Source organism: Salmo salar, chromosome ssa25 (assembly GCF_905237065.1).
Source record: "Salmo salar chromosome ssa25, Ssal_v3.1, whole genome shotgun sequence".
Taxonomy (NCBI): domain Eukaryota; kingdom Metazoa; phylum Chordata; class Actinopteri; order Salmoniformes; family Salmonidae; genus Salmo; species Salmo salar.
The window spans coordinates 35585012-35608467 of NC_059466.1; the positions used below are offsets into that span (position 1 = coordinate 35585012).

Consider the following 23456-nt stretch of genomic DNA (forward strand, 5'->3'; position numbering starts at 1 on the left):
GTCACACGCACACACTCACATACGCACGCACACACACACGCGCACGCACACACACGCGCATGCACACACACACGCACACACGTACGCACACACACACACACACACACACACACACACACACACACACACACACACACACACACACACACACACATACAAGCATACACACACGTGTGCATACACACCAGTAAACCAGGTGTTCCAGGGAATCCTTTATCTCCTTTCAGTGGGATGACTCCAATAACACCACCTGCATCTCCCTGGGAGACAGACAGACAGACAGACAGACAGACAGACAGACAGACAGACAGACAGACAGACAGACAGACAGACAGACAGACAGACAGACAGACAGACAGACGGGGAGAGGGGAGAGGGGAGAGGGGAGAGGGAGAGAGAGAGCGGGGGGAGTGAGGGAGAGAGAGAGAGAGAGAGAGAGAGAGGGGAAGGGGAGAGAGAGAGGGAGAGGGAGAGAGGGGAAGGGGAGAGAGAGAGGGAGAGGGAGAGAGAGCGGGGGAAGAGAGAGGGGGGAGAGAGAGGGAGAGAAAGAGAGAGAGATGGATAGAGAGAGCGAGAGAGCGAGAGAGAGAAAGAGGGGGGAGAGAGAGAGGGAGAGAGAGAGAGCGGGGGAGAGGGGAAAAGCGGGGGAGAGAAAGGGGAAGGGGAAGAGAGAGAGAGACAGGTTAGAGAATGATACACTACACACAGAGGGGCTGTTTTCTAAACCATACACATGCCTCAATATACATTTAATCACTGACTAGTATAGCATTTATTTAACTATTAAAAGTCCTCCGTTTTTACTTACTTTCATTCCCATAAGTCCGGGGATACCCTGAGGAGAGAGATAGAGTTGTAAATCTCATCCTGATTGAATGATAAATACATTTTATGAATCTTTATAACATATTCCAGTCTCGTGTCTTTTGTTTTGTTAATTAATATTGATCTAGTATGAAATGCTGGTATAAGATTAAGTATGTGACAGTGTTGAAGTAAACATGTGACTATGTTGGCTGTGTTGATGACAAAGCGTACTTACAGGAGGACCCTGCAGACCAGGGAACCCAGACTGTCCGTCTGTCCCTCGATCTCCCTGGAACACAGACACAGAGAGAGAGAGAGAGAGAGAGAGAGAGAGAGAGAGAGAGAGAGAGAGAGAGAGAGAGATGTCAGCTTGGACTGAGGATGGGTTGAGAGCATGGCTTGGTAACAGGTGATAACAGTAAATAGTTGGTGCTACACAGGTGTGTAACAGCAGAGAGTTTATGCTACGCAGAACGCTCACCTTTGTTCCATTGCACCCTGGGATACCTGGCGATCCAGGGGGGCCATCTTGTCCAGGGATGCCCTGTGCGGGAGAGGTGAGGACACACACACAGGTAAGACATTTGTGTGGAAGGAAACGAGGTCTAAACAGTCAAGACCGCTGGTGTGCTCCCCCCATAGCTTTAAATAGCTCTACAGGTGCTGCTAACATGGATGAAACTTTTGACTTTATGTTATTATTTACACTACTGTCAAGGTACCGTGTTGCCACTTCCTCGCACAGGCGGCGTTGTATTGTTAGAAGTAATCTCGTATCCATCCAACTCAGGCCTGTCAGTAGTTACAAAAGGAAGCGTCGCTCATCTAATATTACCTTGAATGCTCCATCTGATATGAGCTCTCGAAATAGTGGCCTAGGAATTATTCATTTGAATGCCAGAAGCTTGATCCAAAAGATAGATTTGATTGAAATACTGGTCCCACAATCACATGCTGACATAATGATTATATCTGAATCCTGGCTCTGTGTCTCTGTTCCAGACTCGGATGTTCTGTTAGCTGGGTATAATGTCTACAGAGCAGATAGAGTGGGTAGAGGTGGAGGTATTGCCATATATGTTAAATACAACCTAGATGTCACTGTGTCCATTTCAACTGTTCCGAAACCGTATGAATGCTTAGTTCTAAATGTGGTCCTTGGTCATAATGCACTATTAACGCTAGCGGGAGTTTATCGCCCACCCTCAGCTCCGGTATCTGTTCTATCTCCCACCCTCAGCTCCGGTATCTGTTCTATCACCCACCCTCAGCTCCGGTATCTGCTCTATCACCCACCCTCAGCTCCGGTATCTGCTCTATCACCCACCCTCAGCTCCGGTATCTGCTCTATCACCCACCCTCAGCTCTGGTATCTGCTCTATCACCCACCCTCAGCTCCGGTATCTGCTCTATCACCCACCCTCAGCTCCGGTATCTGTTCTATCTCCCACCCTCAGCTCCGGTATCTGCTCTATCACCCACCCTCAGCTCTGGTATCTGCTCTATCACCCACCCTCAGCTCCGGTATCTGTTCTATCACCCACCCTCAGCTCCGGTATCTGCTCTATCACCCACCCTCAGCTCCGGTATCTGTTCTATCACCCACCCTCAGCTCCGGTATCTGCTCTATCACCCACCCTCAGCTCTGGTATCTGCTCTATCACCCACCCTCAGCTCTGGTATCTGCTCTATCACCCACCCTCAGCTCTGGTATCTGCTCTATCACCCACCCTCAGCTCCGGTATCTGTTCTATCTCCCACCCTCAGCTCCGGTATCTGCTCTATCACCCACCCTCAGCTCTGGTATCTGCTCTATCACCCACCCTCAGCTCCGGTATCTGTTCTATCACCACCCTCAGCTCTGGTATCTGCTCTATCACCCACCCTCAGCTCTGGTATCTGTTCTATCACCCACCCTCAGCTCCGGTATCTGCTCTATCACCCACCCTCAGCTCCGGTATCTGTTCTATCACCACCCTCAGCTCTGGTATCTGCTCTATCACCCACCCTCAGCTCTGGTATCTGTTCTATCACCCACCCTCAGCTCCGGTATCTGTTCTATCACCCACCCTCAACTCCGATATCTGCTCTATCACCCACCCTCAGCTCTGGTATCTGCTCTATCACCCACCCTCAGCTCTGGTATCTGCTCTATCTCCCACCCTCAGCTCCGGTATCTGCTCTATCACCCACCCTCAGCTCTGGTATCTGCTCTATCACCCACCCTCAGCTCCGGTATCTGCTCTATCACCCACCCTCAGCTCCGGTATCTGTTCTATCACCACCCTCAGCTCTGGTATCTGCTCTATCACCCACCCTCAGCTCTGGTATCTGTTCTATCACCCACCCTCAGCTCCGGTATCTGCTCTATCACCCACCCTCAGCTCTGGTATCTGCTCTATCACCCACCCTCAGCTCTGGTATCTGCTCTATCACCCACCCTCAGCTCCGGTATCTGTTCTATCACCACCCTCAGCTCTGGTATCTGTTCTATCACCCACCCTCAGCTCCGGTATCTGCTCTAAGCAAATTGTTTGAGTTAATGTCTAACTATGTAAACTCTGAATTATTGATTATCGGAGATCTCAATCTGGACTGGCTGATGCCAGCATCGTTTAAATTAAAAGATATTTGTAACAAACTAAATCTTACTCAACTAATAACTATATCTACCCGTCCTAATCCCCAAAAAATTAAATCTATATTAATAGACCTTATCTTAACAAATACACCTCACAAATATACAGCTAGTGGGTTATTTGCTAATGACATCAGTGACCACTGCCCTATTGCATGTATCAGAGATACTAGGCAAAAAAATCCTGACCCCCGTATAATTCTAAAGAGAAACTATAAACACTTCTCAGAGCAAGCCTTTATCCATGACCTTTAATATTCCGAGCTTTTATCCGTAAACTGCATAATGGACCCAGTTTTAGCGTTCTCTTTCTTTTCATCAATTTTTACCTTCATGGCTGATAAACACGCCCCGTTAAAGCGACTTGGGGTAAAAAAAATCTAACTAATCCTTGGTTCTCCTGTGATTTGAAAATTATTTTTTGTTCAAAAGAATCAAGCATGGGCCTTGGCGAGGAAAACTGGTGAAACAGCTGATTGGCTGCTTTTTAGGCAATTGAGAAATAAATGGATCGGAGGAATAAAAAAGGCAAAATCTAGGTATTTCTTGATGCTATGACAGAGTCTGCTGGTGATCCCGCTAAATTCTGGAAAACTGTTAAACGAGGAAACTCCTTGACTTCCCTGCCTAAGCAAATTACATCGGAATCTGGGCTCATCAGTGACTGAACTGAAATTTGTGATGTTTTTAATAAGCATTTTATTTCTGCTGGTTTTCTTTTTGAAAGAAAAAATGGCCAACATGATCCTGACCGGTCTATTGTTTCAGTCCCTCGGCCTTCAGCTGATGTGGAAAACAGTAAGCCGGTTTTTCATTTTCAAAAAGTCACAGAAGATGAGGTCTTATCTGCACTATCTGCTATAGATTCTAAGAAATCATTAGGCGCTGACAATCTGGATCCATATTTACTCAAGTGTGCGGCACCTATTATTGCTGGTGTAGTGATGCACATTTTTAATCAAACATTTGTCGTAGGAAAGATTCCTAAATCTTGGAAAACAGCTTTTGTTTTACCACTCCTCAAGGGAGGTGATGCTAGTGAATTGGATAATTATCGGCCCATCTCTAAGCTCTCCTGTTTGGCAAAAATTCTGGAGTCACTGGTGAATAGGCAAAAATAATATTTTTTAACTGTTAACAATACTCTTTCTAGTAATCAATCTGGCTTTAGACCTAAACACAGTACTATTACGGCCACTGTACGTGTTGTAAATGATATTACTAATGCCCTAGATAATAGAAAGTACTGTGCCGCCTTGTTCATAGATTTATCTAAGGCTTTTGACACTGTAGACCATGCGATACTTTTGGATAAGCTGTCGTCAATAGGACTGGGATTGGATGCCTGTCGTTGGTTTCATGACTATCTAAAGGATAGAAGTCAGGCTGTTAGAGTTGACGGCATACAGTCGGAGCCATTGGAGTTGGTTAAAGGGGTCCCACAAGGTTCTATACTTGGTCCATTACTGTTCACTCTCTACATAAACAATATCGGTGATGAGATTAAGAAAGTGTCAAATTCATTTATATGCTGATGACACTGTCATGGACTCTATTGCTTCAACGGCTGACCAAGCATTATCACTATTGGAGACAGATTTTAAGATATTACAAGGGTCTTTTATACAGCTGAAACTTGTTTTAAATGCAACGAAAACAGATTTTATGATTTTTAATAGGTTCAAAAAGTTGGTTGAAAATACACTTGCACTTACGAGCTTAGATGGTTCTCGAATTAATCAGATCTCTGCATATAAATACTTAGGGATATGGTTGGATGATAAACTGTCTTTTAAAATGCATATTGACGAACTCTGTAAACGGCTAAAAATCAAGCTAGGCTTCCGCTATAGAAACAGGACATGTTTGTCCTCTACAAATAGAAGACAAATTGTGCAAACTACTTTTATGTCTGTTATAGATTATGGGGATATTATCTACATGCATGCTACGGCATCAACACTTAAATCCCTGGATGCTACTTATCATTGCGCACTTAGGTTTATTACGGGTGCTAGCTACAGAACTCACCACTGTCTTTAATATCAAAATGTGGGTTGGACTTCGCTGTCCGTGAGACGAGAACAACATGCTCTCGTGTTTGTCTATAAAGCACTTCTGAATAAGCTACCTTCTTATTTATCATCACTCATCAATATTAGAATTAGAATTCCTAAAACCAGGTCTCAAGCATGGATTACACTTGAGGCCCATGCGATTTCCACAGAGTTGGGTATGGCTGCCTTTTCCTGTTACTCTCCTTGCCTATGGAATAGCCTGCAGACTAAACTTAAACTTGAGACGCTTGTCCCCCTTGCTCATTTTAAATATTTATTGGAGCATTTTTATTTTTGTATTGCTTGTAACTGTTTCGGGTAATGCAAGTTCTTGTGCTGTTAGGGGAATAACCTATGTGTAAATGAAATCTCTTGATGTATTTCTTTGTGTTATCTGTGATTGTTTTGTTTGTCTTGTGTAGATTCTTAATCATTGTACCTAAACTGTATGTATAAACATGTATACGCAGGGCCCAGCTGTAAAAGAGACCTTGGTCTCAGTCTGTGTTCCTTGTTGAAATAAAGGTTTAATAATAATAATGTACGGGTAAATAGTGGTTTACAGAGACATTAGAACATACCGGAAGCCCTGGATTTCCTGGGAAGCCTGGCAAACCATTAGGACCCTGCAACACATCACATCATTACAAACATAATTTACATTTGATAAATTTAGCAGATCCACTTTGAATACATGTAGTTACATTCCAATAAGAAGGTAGAATGACATCATACAGCTTTATTAGCCTCTATACCAGGCAGTGTCAGAGGAAGGCCCCAAAAAATGACAATTGTCAGCCACCCAAGCCATAGACTGTTCTCTCTGCTACCGCATGGCAAGCAGTAACAGTGGACCAAATCTGGAACCAACAGGACCCTGAACACCTTCTACCCCCAAGCCAGAAGACTGCTACACAAGACCACTAAATAGCTAATCAAATGGATAACCAGACTACCTGCATTGACCCTTTTTTGCACTAACGCTCTTGTACTGACTCTCCTGCACTAACTCTCCTGCACTAACTCTCCTGCACTGACTCTCCTGCACTGACTCTCCTGCACTGACTCTCTTGCACTGACTCTCCTGCACTGACTCTCCTGCACTGACTCTCCTGCACTGACTCTCCTGCACTGACTCTCCTGCACTGCCTCTCCTGCACTGCCTCTCTGCACTGACTCTCCTGCACTGACTCTCCTGCACTGACTCTCCTGCACTAACTCTCCTGCACTAACTCTCCTGCACTGACTCTCCTGCACTGACTCTCCTGCACTGACTCTCCTGCACTGACTCTCCTGCACTAACTCTCCTGCACTAACTCTCCTGCACTAACTCTCTTGCACTAACTCTCTTGCACTAACTCTATGCACACACACTGGATTCTACCCACACACTCACGCATTCTTAAACTGATACCCCAACACATACATACACACACGTTACATACGCCCACACACAAATAACATGTACACACGTAGATACTGACACCACACACACACACTCACACACACATTTTCACACTCACCACATACCCTGCTGCTACTGTCTATTATATTTCCTGTTGCCTAGTCACTTTACCACTACCTATATGTACATACTGTAGCTACCTCAATTACATCGTACCCGTGCACATCGACTCAGTACTGGTACTCCCTGTATATAGCCATGTTATTTTTACTCGATATTGTTATTCGTTATTCACTGTGTATTTATTCCACATTTTTCATTTATTTCTACTTAATCTTTAACTCTGCATTGTTGGAAAAGGTGGTACAAGCAAAAGCTAAAATGCTACAAGAAAGTAGACACTGGTTTCCAGACCAGGTAGGGTCTTCTCTGATAGCGTTCTTATACTCACACGTGTTCCTTTCATCCCGGGAGTTCCAGACTCACCATACTCTCCCTGGGAAGAGACAAGTGACATTGAAGTGATATTAAGGTGACATAGAGAAGATATAGTTGTGACGTGACTTATTTTTTGTGAATATTTTTTTTTAAATATGTGTTATAATCATGGTAATTGTCATTATTGTGCTCTCCCAAGTAGGGTATCTTAGTGGGTGGGTGATACTGTGAAGGGGGTGTGGTCTGGAGCTGTCACTCACCTTAGGGCCCATCGGCCCAGCGGGTCCCTCATGGCCCTGCATGCCCGGGAACCCCATGTTGCCTTGGAGACCAGGGAACCCACGCTCACCCTACAGGAGACACAACAATAGTTAAACAAAGTTGGGTGAAGTTAACACAGAGGCTGGTCAGTTTCGTGTTTTTCAACATTATGGTTAGGTTTAGCATCCTAAAAAAAAGTGTCAAATATATATATATATATATATATACATACATACATACATACAGTACCAGTCAAAGGTTTCTTATTTCTACTATTTTCTACATTGTAGAAGACAAGTAAAGACATCAAAACCAAAGCCAATCGGTTGTGTTGTGACTAGGTAGAGGTGGTATACAGAAGATAGCCCTATTTGGTAAAAGATCAAGTCCATGTTATGGCAAGAACAGCTAAATAAGCAAAGAGAAACGACAGTCCATCATTACTTTAAGACATGAAGGTCAGTCAATACGGAACATTTCAAAAACTTTGAACGTTTCTTCAAGTGCAGTCGCAAAAACCATCAAGCGCTATGATGAAACTGGCTCTCATGAGGGCCGCCACAGGAAAGGAAGACCCAGAGTTACTTCTGCTGCAGAGGATAAGTTCATTAGTTACCAGCCTCAGAAATTGCAGCCCAAATAAATGCTTCACAGAGTTCAAGTAACAGGCACATCTCAACATCAACTGTTCAGAGGAGACTGCGTGACTCAGGCCTTCATGGTTGAATTGCTGATGATCTGTGATTTATTTACAATTCAAGGCACACCTAATCAGCATGGCTACCACAGCATTATGCAGTGATACACCATCCCATCTGGTTTGCACTTAGTGGGACTATCATTTGTTTTTCAACAGGACAATGACCCAACACACCTCCAGGCTGTGTAAGGGCTATTTGACCAAGAAGGAGAGTGATGAGTGCTGCATCAGATAACCTGGCCTCCACAATCACCCGACCTCAACCCAATTGAGATGGTTTGTGATGAGTGTGCAAAGCTGTCATCAAGGCAAAGGGTGGCTACTTTGACACTTTTTTGGTTACTACATGATTCCATATGTGTTATTTCATAGTTTTGATGTCTTCACTATTATCCTACAATGTCGAAAATAGTACAAATAATGAAAAACCCTTGAATGAGTAGGTGTGTCCAAACTTTTGACTGGTACTGTATATAAACTCTGCAAAAAAAGAAACGTCCCTTTTTCAGGACCCTGTCTTTCAAAGAGAATTCGTAAAAATCCAAATAACTTCATTGTAAAGGGTTTAAACGCTGTTTCCCATGCTTGTTCAATGAACCATAAAAAATTCATGAACATGCACCTGTGGAACGGTCGTTAAGACATTAACAGCTTACAGACGGTAGGCAATTAAGGTCACAGTTATGAAAACTTAGGACACTAAAGAGGCCTTTCTACTGACTCTGAAAAACACCAAAAGAAAGATGCTCAGGGTCCCTGCTCATCTGCGTGAACATGCCTTAGGCATGCTGCAAGGAGGCATGAGGACTGCAGATGTGACCAGGGATATAAATTGCAATGTCCGTACTGTGAGACGCCTAAGACAGCGCTACAGGGAGACAGGACGGACAGCTGATCGCCCTCGCAGTGGCAGACCACGTGTAACAACACTTGCACATCCGAACATCACACCTGCAGGAGAGGTACAGGATGGCAACAACAACTGCCAGAGTTACACCAGGAACGTACAATCCCTCCATCAGTGCTCAGACTGTCCGCAATAGGCCGAGAGAGGCTGGACTGAGGGCTTGTAGGCCTGTTGTAAGGCATATCCTCACCAGACATCACCGGCAACAACGTCGCCTATGGGCACAAACCCACTGTTGCTGGACCAGACAGGACTGGCAAAAAGTGATCTTCACTGACGAGTCGCGGTTTTGTCTCACCAGGGGTGATGGTCGGATTCGCGTTTATCGTTGGAGGAATGAGCTTTACACTGAGGCCTGTACTCTGGAGCGGGATCGATTTGGAGGTGGAGGGTCCGACATGGTCTGGGGCGGTGTGTCACAGCATCATCGGACTGATCTTGTTGTTAATGCAGGCAATCTCAACGCTGTGCGTTACTGGAAAGACATCCTCCTCCCTCATGTGGTACCCTTCCTGCAGGCTCATCCTGACATGACCCTCCAGCATGACAATGCCACCAGCCATACTGCTCGTTCTGTGCGTGATTTCCTGCAAGACAGGAATGTCAGTGTTCTGCCATGGCCAGCAAAGAGCATGGATCTCAATCCCATTGAGCACGTCTGGGACCTGTTAGATCAGAGGGTGAGGGCTAGGGCCATTCCCCCCAGAAATGTCCGGGAACTTGCAGGTGCCTTGGTGGAAGAGTGGTAACATCTCACAGCAAGAACTGGCAAATCTGGTGCAGTCCATGAGGAGGAGATGCACTGCAGTACTTAATGCAGCTAGTGGCCACACCAGATACTGTCTGTTACTTTTGATTTTGACCCCCCCTTTGTTGAAAGACACATTATTCCATTTCTGTTAGTCACATATCTGCAGAACTTGTTCAGTTCATGTCTCAGTTGTTGAATCTTGTTATGTTCATACAAATATTTACACATGTTAAGTTTGCTGAAAATAACCGCAGTTGACAGTGAGAGGACGTTTCTTTTTTTGCTGAGTTTATGAAGAGGATTAATGAGACAGTTATAGCTGATTGCTTCATGTGTTCCATCTATCTGCCACCAGATGGAGCCACAGTCCTTTCTCAAGCCAGGGTGGTCTGCTCTGACCAACAATGTATATTAAGCCTGGATAGTATTGCTCTGTATTGGCCGCTGAGAGATTTTGAAGCCACAAGTCAGCCATATTGGCACTCCACAGTAGGCGAGGTCCTCCAAATGAAATTCTACATTTGTTCTATTAAGTGTTTCAAGGACAAAATGGCATGTATTTAAGTATTTGTTTATAAGTTTTTGTTTATACCTTAAGGAAAATGTTTTAAATATTTTAAAATGTTTTGTTTGTATGTTTAGCTGACATAATATAATGTATAAGTATGCGTTAAGGTGTCTGTAATAGAATATATGTGGCAAAAACGAATGTACATATTAACAAATGCATGTCTATAGCTTAAACATTTATTTTTTTACAACGGTGGCGGACTGCCAAGATGAAGGCAATGTGGCTTCAACACAGCGCCCCCTATTGATCATTTAGTGTACAGTGCATTCTGAAACAAAACCCATTCACTTTTTCCACATTTGTTACGTTAAAGCCATATTCTAAAATGGATTAGATAAAAAAATCCTCATCAATCTACACACAACACCCCATAATGACAAAGCGAAAACAGGTTGGTATATATTTATTTTTTAAATACCTTATTTACATAAGTATTTAGACCCTTTGCTATGAGACTCGAAATTGAGCTCAGGTTCATCCTGTTTCCATTGATCATCCTTGAGATGTTTCTACAACTTGATTGGAGTCCATCTGTGGTAAATTCAATTGATTGGACATGATTTGGAAAGGCACATACCTGTCTATATAAGGTCCCACAATTGACAGTGCATGTCAGAGCAAAACCAAAGCCATGAGGTTGAAGGAATTGTCCGTAGAGATCCGAGACAAGATTGTGTCGAGGCACAGATCTGGGGAAGGGTACCAAAAAATGTCTGCAGCATTGAAGGTCCCCAAGAACACAGTGACCTCCATCATTCTTAAATGGAAGAACTTTGGAACCATCAAGACTCTTCCTAGAGCTGGCCGCCTGGTAAAACTGAGCAATCGGGGGAGAAGGGCCTTGGCCAGGGATGTGACCAAGAACCCGATGGTCACTCTGACAGAGCTCCAGAGTTCCTCCGTGGAGATTGGAGAACCTTCCAGAAGGACAACCATCTCTGTAGCACTCCACCAATCAGGCATTTATGGTAGAGTGACCAGGCGGAAGCCACTCCTCAGTAAAAGGCACATGACATGACCATGAGAAACAAGATTCTCTGGTCTGATGAACCCAAGATTGGACTCTTTGGCCTGAATTCCAAGTGTCATGTCTGGAGGAATCCAGGCACCACTCATCACCTGGCCAATACCATTCCTACGGTGAAGCATCGTGGTGGCAGCATCATGCTGTGGGAATGTTTTTCAGCAGCAGGCACTGGGAGACTAGTCAAGATCGAGGGAAAGATGAACAGATCAAAGTACAGAGATCCTTGATAAAAACCTGCTCCAAAGTGCTCAGGACCTCAGACTGTGACCTCAGTTTTAAACCCTGACATTAAATCCTAGTAAAAATTCCATGTCTTTGGTCAGTTAGGTTCACCACTTTATTTTAACCTGTTTTGGAGATTGGTTTAATGTGAAATGTCTGAATAATAGTAGAGAGAATGATTTATTTCAGCTTTTATTTCTTTAATCACATTCCCAGTGGGTCCGAAATTTACATACACTCAATTAGTATTTGGTAGCATTGCCTTTAAATTGTTTAATTTGGGTCAAACATTTCAGGTAGCCTTCCACCAGCTTCCCACAATAAGTTGGGTGAATTTTGGCCCATTCCTCCTGACAGAGCTGGTGTAACTGAGTCAGGTTTGTAGGCCTCCTTGCTCGCACACGCTTTTTCAGTTCTGCCAACAAATTTTCTATAGGATTGAGGTCAGGGCTTTGTGATGGACACTCCAGTACCTTGACTTTGTTGTCCTTAAGCCATTTTGCCACAACTTTGGAAGTATGCATGGGGTCATTGTCCATTTGGAAGACCCATTTGCGACCAAGCTTTAACATCCTGACTGATGTCTTGAGATGTTGCTTCAATATATCCACATCATTTTCCTCCTCATGATGCCATCTATTTTGTGACGTGCACCAGTCCCTCCTGCAGCAAAGCACCCCCACAACATGATGCTGCCACCCCCGTGCTTCTCGGTTGGGATGGTGTTCTTCGGCTTGCAAGCATCCTCCTTTTTCCTCCAAACATAACGATGGTCATTATGGCCAAACAGTTCTATTTTTGTTTCATCAGACCAGAGGACATTTCTCCAAAAAGTATGATCTTTGTCCCCATGTGCAATTCCAAACCGTAGTTTGGCTTTTTTATGGTGGTTTTTGAGCAGTGGCTACTTCCTTGCTGAGCGGCCTTTCAGATTATGACGATATAGGACTCGTTTTACTGTGGATATAGATACTTTTGTACCTGTTTCCTCCAGCATCTTCACAAGGTCCTTTGCTGTTGTTCTGGGATTGATTTGCACTTTTCGCGCCAAAGTACGTTCATCTCTAGGAGACAGAACGCGTCTCCTTCCTGAGCGGTATGACGGCTGCGTGATCCCATGGTGTTTATACTCACATACTATTGTTTGTACAGATGAACGTGGTACCTTCAGGCATTTGGAAATTGCTCCCAAGGATGAACCAGACTTGTGGAGGTCTACAAATGTGGAGGTCTTGGCTGATTTCTTTTGATTTTCCCATGATGTCAAGCAAAGAGGCACTGAGTTTGAAGGTAGGCCTTGAAATACATCCACAGGTACACCTCCAATTGACTCAAATGATGTCAATTAACCTATCAGAAGCTTCTAAAGCCATGACATCATTTTCGGGAATTTTCCAAGCTTTTTAAAGGCACAGTCAACTTAGTGTATGTTAACTTCTGACCCACTGGAATTATGACACAGTGAATTATAAGTGAAATAATCTGTCTGTAAACAATTACTTGTGTCATGCACAAAGTAGGATGTCCTAATCGACTTGCCAAAACTATAGCTTGTTAGCAAGAAATTTGTGGAGTGGTTGAAAAACAAGATTTAATGACTCCAACCTAAGTGTATGTAAACTTCCGACTTCAACTGTATAAATCATTGGCTCTTGCCCATTGAACTACATTCTGAGCTGCCAAGAGTGAAAGACAGGGAACTAGAAGGGAGAGGAGGCGTGGAAAAAATGTGGTATTTGGAGCCCTTTTTGTGTATGTCTGTCTTTCTTAAGGCGTCAGCATGCTTCGGGTCGGTTGACCACACTCCCTTAAATTACCTACGCTTGAAAAACAAGACAAAAGTGTCAATAGTACAGTTTAACCATCTACACTTCCTGAAAATAGTCAGAATGAATCTAAGATAACTCAAGAAATCTGCCATTCATTCTGACGTTTTTGTAGAAGTTGTCTTAGTCGCTCAATCTTACATCTAACTAAGATGTTTAGTGCAGTTTTTCTCAAGTTACTTTTTTGTTGTTGTTGCATGAATACGATTAGTTTCTCATTGAATCACAGCAAGCACATAATTGAAGAATCCCCACTGTTGACCAATCACCGACAAAGGGGCGTAGACTTTTAAGATGTTGTGTGCAAGAACAGCCTTATCGAAAACCAAAATGAACAACAACGTCACAAAATGCAATCATAATACATGGACTGTTTTGAATGGGAAGCATGCCGATGCCTTTACTCTCGCGCCCTGCCGTCTCTTTCTTCTACCTCCATCCCTCCATTCCTAAAGCTCACAAACATAACGTTCTGGGCCATGGGAACCAGGACACGGGCTGGTTGCCAAGGGAACAGAACGTCGTGGGCGACAGGAAGTGACATCATCATAGTGAACATATGCAGGGAGAATTGAAACAGTGGTTGATTTGCCAGTCTTCAACACCTTTCAACAGAGACTGAGACATGAGGTATGACCTCACCAGGCTCAGCCTGTCAGTCAGTCAGTACAGGCCTGGCTCCAGAGAACACACAGCACACAGTTGTCCTCTGTGGACAATCTCTGTCTGGCTACTGTTTCTTGAACACAGAATAGATAAGACACTGTTGCGAGGTTCTAATGTGTGTGAGAAAATACACATAGAGTAGCAACGCAATTGTTGTTTTCTGAGCTCCCTGAGATAACAAAGGCCGTGTCTGTATATCTTCTTAGAAACTTTTAACCACAATTAGAAACACTGCATGATTGCTGGATTTACTTTTACAGTGCATTACTGTTTCAAGAGTGTATGAGAGATTGTTTGGTCCGGTAGGAATGCCGCTCTCAGCCCAGCTGTGTGTCCGGACATGCTCTAATTCCGCCTGATTCCAGTCCGTCTCCATCCTGATCCCTGCTCCGTGTCGGCCCTCTGCTCCTCTGTTTTACAGCCAGGACTACTAAGTCCCACTGAGCTGACCCCTGACCCCTAACCCCTAACCCGGAACCCACAAACAACGCTCTGCCACGCCCCTTTGAGCCTATCAGGGATTCTGGACTGTTTTGAAGTTCTACAATCTGTAGTTTCTTGGTGGGGATCTTAGGAGAAGAGAGAGTAGGTGAAAGAGTGAGACACAACGTGAAGAAAACCAGAGAGTGAGAGAAGACAACCAATATGAAACTGGTAGACAATGAGGAACTGATGGATAGAATGCTCACCTTTGCTCCTTTCACTCCACTGCAGTCACATTTTCCTTCACATGATGACCCAGAGCAGCCCTACAGTTAAAGAGAGGGAGAGAGAGAGAGAGAAAGTCCATATTACAGTCATTACATAGACATCAGTAACCAAGTGTAGACTGAGACAGCATTTTACACCAGAGGGCAACATAATCCCCCCTAGTATTACAACGATTTCTGATTTATCTGCCCATGTCAGAGAGGCTACAAACAACAAACACCGACATGCTAACACACATACACATACACACACAGTGTGAACCAGGATCATTTGATCAGTTCAGGAGATAAAGGGGGTGTTAACTGCTGTCATTTGCTTTTCAGCTCTGTACCAGCTCTCCTGCAGCAATCCTACCCGGCAGTTACCAACATGACAGTTTACCAGCTGGCCTCACTAATCTCTCAACGGGATCCCCTCTCCCTCCCTGCTCTCCTCTCCCTACCCTCCTCTCTTCTCCCTCCCCTTCCCTTCCCTCCCCCCCCTCCCCTTCTCTATTCTCCCTCGCCTACCCGTCCCGTCCCCTCCCCTCCCTCCCCTCCCTCCTCTCACTCCCCTCCCCTTCCCTCTTCTCCCTCCCATCCCTTTCCTTCTTCTCCCTCCCCTTCCCTCTTCTCCCTCCCCTCCCCTCTCCCTCCTCTACCCTTCCCTCTCCCCCCTTCCCTTTTCTCTCTCCCCTCCCCTCCCCTCCCTCCCTCCCCTCCCTCCTCTCACTCCCCTCCCCTTCCCTCTTCTCCCTCCCATCCCTTTCCTTCTTCTCCCTCCCCTTCCCTCTTCTCCCTCCCCTCCCCTCTCCCTCCTCTACCCTTCCCTCTCCCCCTTCCCTTTTCTCTCTCCCCTCCCCTCCCCTTCCCTTTTCTCCCTCCCCTCTCCCTCCTCTCCCTCCCTTTCTCTCCCCTCTTCTCCTCTCCTCTCTTCTCCCATTCACTCCTCTCTCTCTCCCCCTTTCCCTTCCCTCCTCTCCCCTCCCTCCCCCTTTCCTTCCTCTCTCCCTTCTCTCCCTCTTTCCCTCTCCCTCCCCTACTCTCCTCTCCCAGGGACTAGAGCCTGGGACCTGGCCTGTACTCTTCCTCTCCTCTCTTCCCTCCCTCCCTCTATCATCCAGCTGTTCCTTTGCTTCTTGCCAGAGTCCTGTCAGGCAGGGCAGGCCGGAGTCTATCAACTGACACTGGGTCTACACTGTGGACAAGGCTACAGAGAACACAGGAGCAGTACCCCCTAAACACACACACACACACACACACACACACACACACACACACACACACACACACACACACACACACACACACACACACACACACACACACACACACACACACACACACACACACACACACACACACACACACACACACACACACAGAGTCTCATCTCCATTATCTACCCCTCACTTCCTTTCTCAATACCCATTCACTCCCCACTCCTTCCCCCTCACACAGCCTTGCTTCCGCTCCATCTCATGTCCTGGCTGGATCAATGTGTAGGTTCTGCTGCTGTTGATATGAGAACCCTGGTAAACATGGGAATTAGTCACCCTCTACAAGTCACTCCAGGCTGGATATACACCCTGCTCTCCCCACTATCCTCATCCTCATTCTGAATTCACTGTGCATCACCCTCTCTTCTTCACCCTCTCTTCTTCATAAAATCGCTCTCCCTCTTTCTCTCTTTCTCCCACTCCTTCTTTCTCTCTCTTTCTCTCCACATCCCTCTCTCTCATGTTTTTATAGAGATTTCACTAGATGTCCTTCTAATGTACCGGAGGTAGAGTGAGCACCTGCTTTAGATCAGATCATAACACAGAGAGAGAGAGAAAGCAAGAGAGAGCACACTGCCCACAAAATGAGGTGGAAACTGAGCTGCACTTCCTAACCTCCTACCAAATGTATGACCATATTAGAGACACATATTTCCCTCAGATTACACAGATCCACAAAGAATTTGAAAACAAACCCAATTTTGATAAACTCCCATATCTATTGGGTGAAATACCATTTGTGGCCTGTTGCCACAAGAAAAGGGCAACCAGTGAAGAACAAATACCATTGTAAATAAAACCCATATTTATGTTTATTTATTTTCTTTATTCTTTTGGAACTTCTGTGAGTGTAATGTTTATTATCTATTTCACTTGCTTTGGCAAAGTTAATATACATTTCCTGTGCCAATAAAGCCCTTAAATGGAATTGAAAATTAGAGAGAATATGAGAGAGAACATTTGAACATTTGGCAATGTTAACATATGTTTCCCATGGCAATAAAGCCCCTTGAATTGAATTGAATTGAGAGACAGAGAGATAGAGAGAGAGAGAGAGCCAAGAGAGAGAAAGAGAGAGAGAGGGCCATGAGAGAGAGAGAGACAAGAGAGAGAAAGAGAGAGCCAAGAGAGAGAGAGAGAGCCAAGAGAGAGAGAGAGAAAGAGAGGGCCAAGAGAGAGAGAGAAAGAAAGAGAGAGAGAGAGAGACAAGAGAGAGAGAGACGAGAGAGAGAGAGAGAGAGAGAGAGAGAGAGAGAGAGACAAGAGAGAGAGAGAGACGAGAGAGAGAGCCAAGAGAGAGAAAGAGAGAGGGAGAGAGAGAGAGAGAGAGAGAGAGAGAGAGAGAGAGAGAGAGAGAGAGAGAGAGCGAGAGAGAAAGAGAGAGGGAGAGAGAGAGAGAGAGAGAGAGAGAGAGAGAGAGACTGTAATGAACTAACTGCGTACATGTGTTACTCGTAATGGCAACATCCACTAACAGTATGGCTTCTGATGCACAGAACCGTTCTACTGCACCACGATTTATAGCTATCACCATGGTTATTAGATAGTGTCTAATTCTTCCACCTGTTGTTCTCACTCTGTTTCTCCTTTTCTCTCTGCCTCCCACTCTCTTTCTCTGTCTTCCACTCAATCGCTTTCCCTCCATCCTCCTGTTAGACAAAACCTCTCCATCGTTCTCTGATCAGACATTCCAGCAGGCTCTTCACACTACTGAGACGCCCCGACCCTCTAATCCAGAACACACTCTGACACGCATGACGAGAGAATGTCTCCGTGTGTGTGTATGTGTGTGAATGTGTGGGAATGTGTGTGAATGTGTGTGAATGTGTGTGAATGTGTGTGCTTGTGTGTGAATGTGTGGGAATGTGTGTGAATGTGTGTGAATGTGTGTGAATGTGTGGGAATGTGTGTGAACGTGTGTGAATGTGTGTGCTTGTGTGTGAATGTGTGTGAATGTGTGGGAATGTGTGTGAATGTGTGAATGTGTGTGAATGTGTGTGAATGTGTGTGCTTGTGTGTGAATGTGTGTGAATGTGTGGGAATGTGTGTGAATGTGTGAATGTGTGTGAACGTGTGTGAATGTGTGTGCTTGTGTGTGAATGTGTGTGAATGTGTGGGAATGTGTGTGAATGTGTGAATGTGTGTGAATGTGTGTGAATGTGTGTGAATGTGTGGGAATGTGTGTGAATGTGTGTGAATGTGTGGGAATGTGTGTGAATGTGTGTGAATGTGTGGAATGTGTGTGAATGTGTGTGAATGTGTGTGAATGTGTGGGAATGTGTGTGAATGTGTGTGAATGTGTGGGAATGTGTGTGAATGTGTGTGCTTGTTCATGTCTGTCCGGTCCATCCTGTTATGTTCTCACACTCTGCCATTCTGTGATGTCTGTTACAGCTCTCCAACCACAACATGCTATCTGACAGGAGATCAAAGGAAGTGGAGTGTCTTTCATCCCGTTTTTGTTATGCCTTCTTAGTCCTGTTACACATCTCTCTAAACCCAAACACCAGATGGGTGAGATGGCAGGCAGACTAAACTGACATCCACACAAAACAGACTTCTAGTTAATGGCCTGTGCTGCTGTAGAGAGAGCTGGGGCTGATTCAGTATCTGGTCCTATGTGTAAAGGGATCTTAGGACGGCGATATCGCCTAGATTCCCAGGTGTATAGGTCAATGGGGACTATTGTGACTAACAGAAAGCAGTAGAATGTATAAACCATCTCTCTGTGTGTGTCTGGAATGTTTTCCACTGGTTTAGTCATGAGGTTAACAGGCGTGCAGGGATGAAATGAGTGTTAACATGATGAGAAAGGAGGATATTAGGAATTAAATTAATGTTAAAGGATAGGAGGTGAAGATTCTCTATGAGTCTTGACTTGGCTGTGATGCCATTTTCCCAGAATTAGCAGTTGCATGCATACTCAAACACTGAACAGACGATCCAACAGATTCCAAGCAGACTTCAAGAGAAAATAAACTGTTTCTGAGGAGAGGAGAGATTCCTGGATGTTGAGAGGAGTGTAATGGGTTTCTAGGTATACAGTACACAATGACTCCCAGGTCTGGAGCGGTTCAAATAAACACCTCAACAGAAACCACACAGGTCTGTGAACCTGTGACTGTCTATCATGTTTATGCTTGTGTATCTGTCTGTCAAACCTGTGCAGTTCTAAATGTTTTCTATGTATATATGAAAGTTATATGAAAGTTTTTATGTGCATGCCTGTGTGTGTGTGTTTGTTTCCGTGTGTATGTATGAGTGGGTTATTGTGGACGTGAGTGTGTGTTTGTGTCTATGGTCTATGCTGGACAGGGCCAATGGGCTCCAATGTTTGTTTAGAAACAGACAGATAGCATCTCAAAGTGTCAGCAGAGAGAGGGATAGAGAGAGAGAGAGAGAGAGAGAGAGAGAGAGAGAGAGAGAGAGATAGAGAGATAGAGAGAGAGAGAGAGAGAGAGAGAGAGAGAGAGAGAGAGAGAGAGAGAGAGAGAGTCAGTATAGTAGGAAGGAACTGTGATAGGACCAGAGTATAGTAGGAAGGAACTGTGATAGGACCAGAGGTAGAAATATCTACAAGCTTTGTGTGGATTCATGTTGGAGGATGTCGAATCCCTTGGCCATTTGTGTTAATCCCAAGAGTTTAGCCCAGTTCAACACTTTCCAATTGTTGTCTTCTAACGTCATAGCTGGTTTGTCTAACGTCACTACTCAGAAATAAATGCTATTCTCATTAACTCTGTATACTGAGGAGAGGAGATAGGAAATAAGAGAAGAGAGTGGAGGGGGCTGGTGAGTAATGTTTATGCTCTATATTAGAGGGCTGGGGAGAGAGTGGAGAGGGGCTGGTCAGTCAATTAGCCCATGTTAGCTAAAAATGAGAGAGAGAGAGAGAGAGAGAGAGAGAGAGAGAGAGTCCTGTCCTCTCCTAGCAACAGGACTTTCCCTGAAGTCCTAAGGCTAAGACAAACAGGGTTCCTCTCACTGTGACATTCTGAGGGGATTTCCGTATTAATCTGCGATTTACATAGCATCTGTATGAAACAGCTACCCTCTGTTCTCCTTCTTCCTGTTACAGACAAGCAGTGGAACAAGCTGTGATCAGACACAGATCTGGTCAAAACATCGACACTATGAAAAGAGTCTAATCAAAATGGTTCGTTTCCATGGTGCTTTGGTAATGAAAAGGCAGAATGACTTTTTCCTCACTGTGTGTGAGAGAGACCATTTTGGCTGGTATCACTTCTAATGACTCAAGTCACTGCCATGTCCTGTAGAGCTGAGCTGTAAACTGGGGGTACCGTAAGCATGTCCTGTAGAGCTGAGCTGTAAACTGGGGGTACCGTAAAGCTAAATGACCAGATGGGGGCAGAAACATGCCCAATGCAGGAGTTTTTATCAATATCAAATCAGTTCTGGGTAACAATTAAGTACCTTACTGTAAAAATTGTCCCCACACAATGAAATCAGGGAGAGGACTATGGAACTGCGTCCGTTAGTCAGTTTGTATTTTCGTACATTTGTAAGTTCGTCACATGAGATGCCAAAACTTGCCGAAACGTGTGTAAATGATGCATCTTGCCATAGAAATCCAGCAATTTACAAAATTACACTGATTGGCCAGATGCTGGTGCTATAACAAGCGATTGAAAATGCTAACTTTGAAAGGTCCCACCCGTTAGATATTCAGTACATACAAAACTACATTCAGTACATACAACACTTAAAACTAGCTGTTATTTTGTTTTGTTTGGAACTCTCTTTGGGGGAGAGGAAAGGATGGGAGGGGGTCTTCCCTTCTTCCTTCCCCACAGATATGTATTTCACTGAGGGGAAAACCATGGAGATAACTTCCATCTCAACTCTCTCCAGACCCAGGGGGTTTTGTGTATCCATTGTATGGATAATGTGATCTTCACCACATTAGCCTGATCAGCTAAAGACCCTTTAAACAGAGGATAATGAGTTACGGTAAGGTTGCACAACTCTCAGGTTTATTTGACCTGTCTGTTCTGTGTTGTAGGTGTTTGGCACACAGAGAGATGTGTTCTAATTAGCCATAATGACCTCTGATGTGGTCTGGCTCCATTTCCCACAATTCAGATGATAACCGTTGCACAACATTATAATCATGAAGTTGCCTCTACCCTCCTCCCTGGTCCCATTCCCACATGCCTGGTTGCTCTCGGGTGAATTATTTTCTCATTGGTGTGATCTGTAAGGAGACCGGGTAGGTGAAAGAAATGAATAAAACCTCTTAACGATCTCTACAGATCGGTGTCCCACCCTCGGGACGGTTGAGCTAATGTGCTCTGAAACAAATAAAGATTACTAAATGATTCTTCCTCAGCTCTTAAGGTTTCTTGGCCGACTTTTGCCCAATAAAGAACCTCACTGGGTGGGGCTGGAGAGAGTAAGTCGCCATAGTGATATCACCCATCAAGTGTTTTCAGATCAGTGAGAACAAGGAAATAGAAGATAGGAAAGGAATGAGATAGGAAAGGATTTGACCCTTGTCTGTTGCACATGTGACCCTTGTCCACTGGCCCGGTAACTCACCAAGCTGTATCATGGTAAATCATCCAGTAATCTAAACCACATCTCATCTGTTGAAATCCCATGTGTAACAGACTATTACAATCCATCACATGAGGTGCTGTGGCAACTAGCCTAATAATAGCCCTGCCATAACTGGCTCCCAGATATCCCATTACAATAAGCCTCATACTCAACACTGGGAAAGTGTTTCCAGTCAGTGGCTCAATTATAGTCACCATCAAGTCCTAATACCATCCCGCTCCATTATAGTCACCATCAAGTCCTAATACCATCCCGCTCCATTATAGTCACCATCAAGTCCTAATACCATCCCGCTCCATTATAGTCACCATCAAGTCCTAATACCGTCCCGCTCCATTATAGTCACCATCAAGTCCTAATACCATCCCGCTCCATTATAGTCACCATCAAGTCCTAATACCGTCCCGCTCCATTATAGTCACCATCAAGTCCTAATACCATCCCGCTCCATTATAGTCACCATCAAGTCCTAATACCATCCCGCTCCATTATAGTCACCATCAAGTCCTAATACCATCCCGCTCCATTATAGTCACCATCAAGTCCTAATACCGTCCCGCTCCATTATAGTCACCATCAAGTCCTAATACCATCCCGCTCCATTATAGTCACCATCAAGTCCTAATATCATCCCGCTCCATTATAATCACCATCAAGTCCTAATACCGTCCCGCTCCATTATAGTCACCATCAAGTCCTAATACCATCCCGCTCCATTATAATCACCATCAAGTCCTAATACCGTCCCGCTCCATTATAGTCACCATCAAGTCCTAATACCATCCCACTCCATTATAATCACCATCAAGTCCTAATACCGTCCCGCTCCATTATAGTCACCATCAAGTCCTAATACCATCCCGCTCCATTATAGTCACCATCAAGTCCTAATACCATCCCACTCCATTATAATCACCATCAAGTCCTAATACCGTCCCGCTCCATTATAGTCACCATCAAGTCCTAATACCGTCCCGCTCCATTATAGTCACCATCAAGTCCTAATACCATCCCGCTCCATTATAGTCACCATCAAGTCCTAATATCATCCCGCTCCATTATAGTCACCATCAAGTCCTAATACCATCCCGCTCCATTATAGTCACCATCAAGTCCTAATACCATCCCGCTCCATTATAGTCACCATCAAGTACTAATACCATCCCGCTCCATTATAGTCACCATCAAGTCCTAATACCATCCCGCTCCATTATAGTCACCATCAAGTCCTAATACCATCCCGCTCCATTATAGTCACCATCAAGTCCTAATACCATCCCGCTCCATTATAGTCACCATCAAGTCCTAATACCATCCCGCTCCATTATAGTCACCATCAAGTCACCATCAAGTCCTAATACCATCCCGCTCCATTATAGTCACCATCAAGTCCTAATACCATCCCGCTCCATTATAGTCACCATCAAGTCCTAATACCATCCATCTCCATTATAGTCACCATCAAGTCCTAATACCATCCCGCTCCATTATAGTCACCATCAAGTCCTAATACCATCCCGCTCCATTATAGTCACCATCAAGTCCTAATACCATTCCGCTCCATTATAGTCACCATCAAGTCCTAATACATCCCGCTCCATTATAGTCACCATCAAGTCCTAATACCATCC

At 44.6% G+C, this 23456-nt stretch overlaps 1 protein-coding gene across 2 annotated transcripts in view; it reads right to left on the reverse strand.

Moving 5' to 3' along the window:
- Positions 1 to 23456, reverse strand: part of col4a1 (collagen, type IV, alpha 1) — a 161477-nt gene that overhangs the window by 27874 nt on the left and 110147 nt on the right. For both annotated transcript variants that reach the window (XM_045707490.1, XM_045707489.1), the window contains exons 2-9: positions 14966 to 15025; positions 7606 to 7695; positions 7359 to 7403; positions 6084 to 6128; positions 1289 to 1351; positions 1043 to 1096; positions 809 to 835; positions 186 to 260 (exon numbers count right to left, since the gene is read on the reverse strand). In XM_045707490.1, the coding sequence (XP_045563446.1) occupies positions 186 to 260; positions 809 to 835; positions 1043 to 1096; positions 1289 to 1351; positions 6084 to 6128; positions 7359 to 7403; positions 7606 to 7695; positions 14966 to 15025 (459 nt within the window). The remainder of the gene's footprint in view (positions 1 to 185; positions 261 to 808; positions 836 to 1042; positions 1097 to 1288; positions 1352 to 6083; positions 6129 to 7358; positions 7404 to 7605; positions 7696 to 14965; positions 15026 to 23456) is intronic.